The sequence below is a fragment of the Dipodomys spectabilis genome, unplaced genomic scaffold, assembly GCF_019054845.1.
Source record: "Dipodomys spectabilis isolate Male_0828 unplaced genomic scaffold, ASM1905484v1 ptg000207l, whole genome shotgun sequence".
NCBI lineage: Eukaryota > Metazoa > Chordata > Mammalia > Rodentia > Heteromyidae > Dipodomys > Dipodomys spectabilis.
In genome coordinates this window covers 12469374-12471859 of record NW_024870884.1, presented here as the reverse complement: position 1 = coordinate 12471859, position 2486 = coordinate 12469374, and the positions used below count along the sequence as shown (strand labels likewise).

The following is a 2486-nucleotide window of genomic DNA, read 5'->3' as shown; positions in this document are numbered from 1 at the left end:
TCGCGCCGTCAAGTAACCTACTTCCGTTTTGCGGCAGCGCACTCCGGAAGTCGGGGCGGGCGCTCGGCGACGGCTTTCCGGTGGTGGCTTTCCGGCGGTGGGAAAGAGGCGAAGCCGGCGCCGGGCCCTGACCGGGACGTCGTGAGGCGTGTCAGCTCCCTGCGAACGAGGGAAGGCGAGCGGCCGAGCCGGGAAGGGCCTGACTCGCAGGCCCGAGGGTCAGCCATCGCGGAAGCGGGCTGCGGCAGGGAGGAATGGTGCGGGGAGGCGCCGGGAAGGAGGCGCCGTCCGTCCCGGTAGGGGCAGTGAATGCGGTTCTCCGCCCGGGCCGGCCCGGGGGCTGCACGCCGCGGGTCCCAGCATGAGTGCGGGCCCCGGCTGTGAGCCCTGCACCAAGCGACCTCGCTGGGCTGCCGCGGGAGCTGCTGCGTCGGCTGCCTCGGACTCCCGGCGCTTTCCCCGCAGGCAGAGGCGCATCCTCGACCCCAAGGACGCCCGGGTGCAGTTCAGGGTCTCGCCGTCCTCGCCAGGCTTGGGCCAAAGGCGGGCGGAACAGCGCAGAGGCAACGCCATCTCCCTTGGTACGTGGGGGGCGGAGGGGGGGGGAATCCTCCCAACTTTTGTCTTTCACCCGGGCCCAAACTCTTTTCTGGTTTCAGTCCGAGGACGCCTTTAAGGTCTTGTGTGCACAGCTGTCGTCCCTTGCTCAGCCTCCAAAGCCATTCGTGGGAGAGTGGTGCCGAAGTTTTCCTGATATTAGAAACCGTAAAGGACAGTTATTCACAGGGCGGGCGAAAAATCTTAGGGTACTCGTTTGCTGTCCTGGGGATTGATAGAGCAGTTACCTTATTCGGAGAGATCTAGTTGTGTGTGGGAAGCAATATCTTTCTCGATGGAAAGATAGCTATTACAAGTTTACTCATTCAGACTATTGCTTCCAGTGCAGAACTACTTAGTCTTTGCTAGGGTTGAACTTGTGCCTGATACACAGTGTTTAACATGAAGAATGTGGCCCCTTTATTCATACCCTGGAATCTTATCAGGAGAGAGAGAGAGACCATAGCACAGATCAACAGGTATAACAAAGGGTAATGGATATTCTGTTAGGTAAGTGATAGACTGTGGGTTATCGCGAATGTAGTTTAGGGGATCAAAGATAGTCCTGCAGAAGATGAGGTACTTGGGGCTGAGAAGGTGGCTCAGTGGTAGAGCGCTTCCCTTGCATGCATGAGACCCTGGGTTCGATTCCTCAGCACCACATAAGCAAAAAGAAAAAAGCCGGAAGTGGTGCTGTGGCTCAAGTGGTAGAGCGCTAGCCTTGAGCTGAAGAGCTGAGGGACAGCACCCAGGCCCAGAGGTCAGGCCCCCCCCCCCCCAAAAAAAAAAAGATGAGGTACTTATTCTGTTGACTGAGTACTTTGAGTAACTAGGAAAAGAGAAGTGCAGCTGGTGAGCAAGGAAACAAGGTAGGGAGATGCAGTGGGCAGGTAGGACAAAACATGTTATACAAAACGTGATATATACACAGTATTGAGCGTTAGGGCTGAAGGGCTATATTTGGCTCACAGGGAGTGAAAGAATTCACCAAGAATCCAAGTGACAAGCAAGGAAAGGGGCAGACAAGTTAGGCAATTTTGGCCCTGAAGAGGGTTAGGGCTAGATTTATAAGCCTTGAATATGCAGGAGAAAATGTAATTTTGTTAGTTCAGCTAGCTGTTCCAGGAGACTGCTGAAGGATCACTTTCTCAGTTATTAACAGTGAGAAGCACTTTTATCAGCTTCTACAGTCCTTTCCAGAATGCAGCTAGGGTTCTGTTTAGTTCAGAACAGTTTCTGTAGAACTGCCTACCTGCCAGACAGTGGAGTACTTTACCAAATGTAGTATGTTTGGAGGGCCTTATACTAAAGATTTTAAATCTTATCTCCAAGGACAATGAGAAGACATTAAGGAGTTTTCAGTATGGGTTGAGGGGGGAGAGGGAGGGTCCCTGATTTATGTGTTGAAAGGACCCTATCATTTGTGTGTGGAAATTTTTAAAAAATGGTGGAAAGGCCAAAAGGAGTTCCAAGACTAGTTAAACAATTGGTTTTGAGGAAAAAGAAGATAATTTTTACTTAGGCTTAAATATAGGCAACAGAGAAAGGGACACTTGGAGAATGTAGGACACTAGTACTTAAGAAGAAATTGTGTTCATAGGCTCAAATGATATAATACCTACCTTGTACACAGGGCCCTGAGTTCAAACCCCAGTACCAACCATCTCCCTTCCCACCCCCCCACCCCATCCCCCCCCCCCAAAAAAAAAGGAAAACGATTTTCAATTATCTTTAGCCAGGTGCTGATGGCTCATGCCTCTAACCCTAGCTACTCATAATCCTAGCTAATCCTAGCTACTCCAAGGGATCTAGTTTTGAAGCCAGCCCAAGCAGAGACTCCATCTCCAAAAGTCTGCAAAATGTCTGGCTGGAGGTGTGGTTCAAGAGCA

General features: G+C 51.6%; 1 protein-coding gene across 2 annotated transcripts in view; it reads left to right on the top strand.

The window, feature by feature from the left end:
- Window positions 1-93: 93 nt before the first annotated feature.
- Parg (poly(ADP-ribose) glycohydrolase) overlaps window positions 94-2486 on the top strand; it is a 113077-nt gene continuing 110684 nt past the window's right edge. For both annotated transcript variants that reach the window (XM_042696319.1, XM_042696320.1), the window contains exon 1: window positions 94-581. In XM_042696319.1, the coding sequence (XP_042552253.1) occupies window positions 362-581 (220 nt within the window). In that variant the 5' untranslated portion in view covers window positions 94-361. The remainder of the gene's footprint in view (window positions 582-2486) is intronic.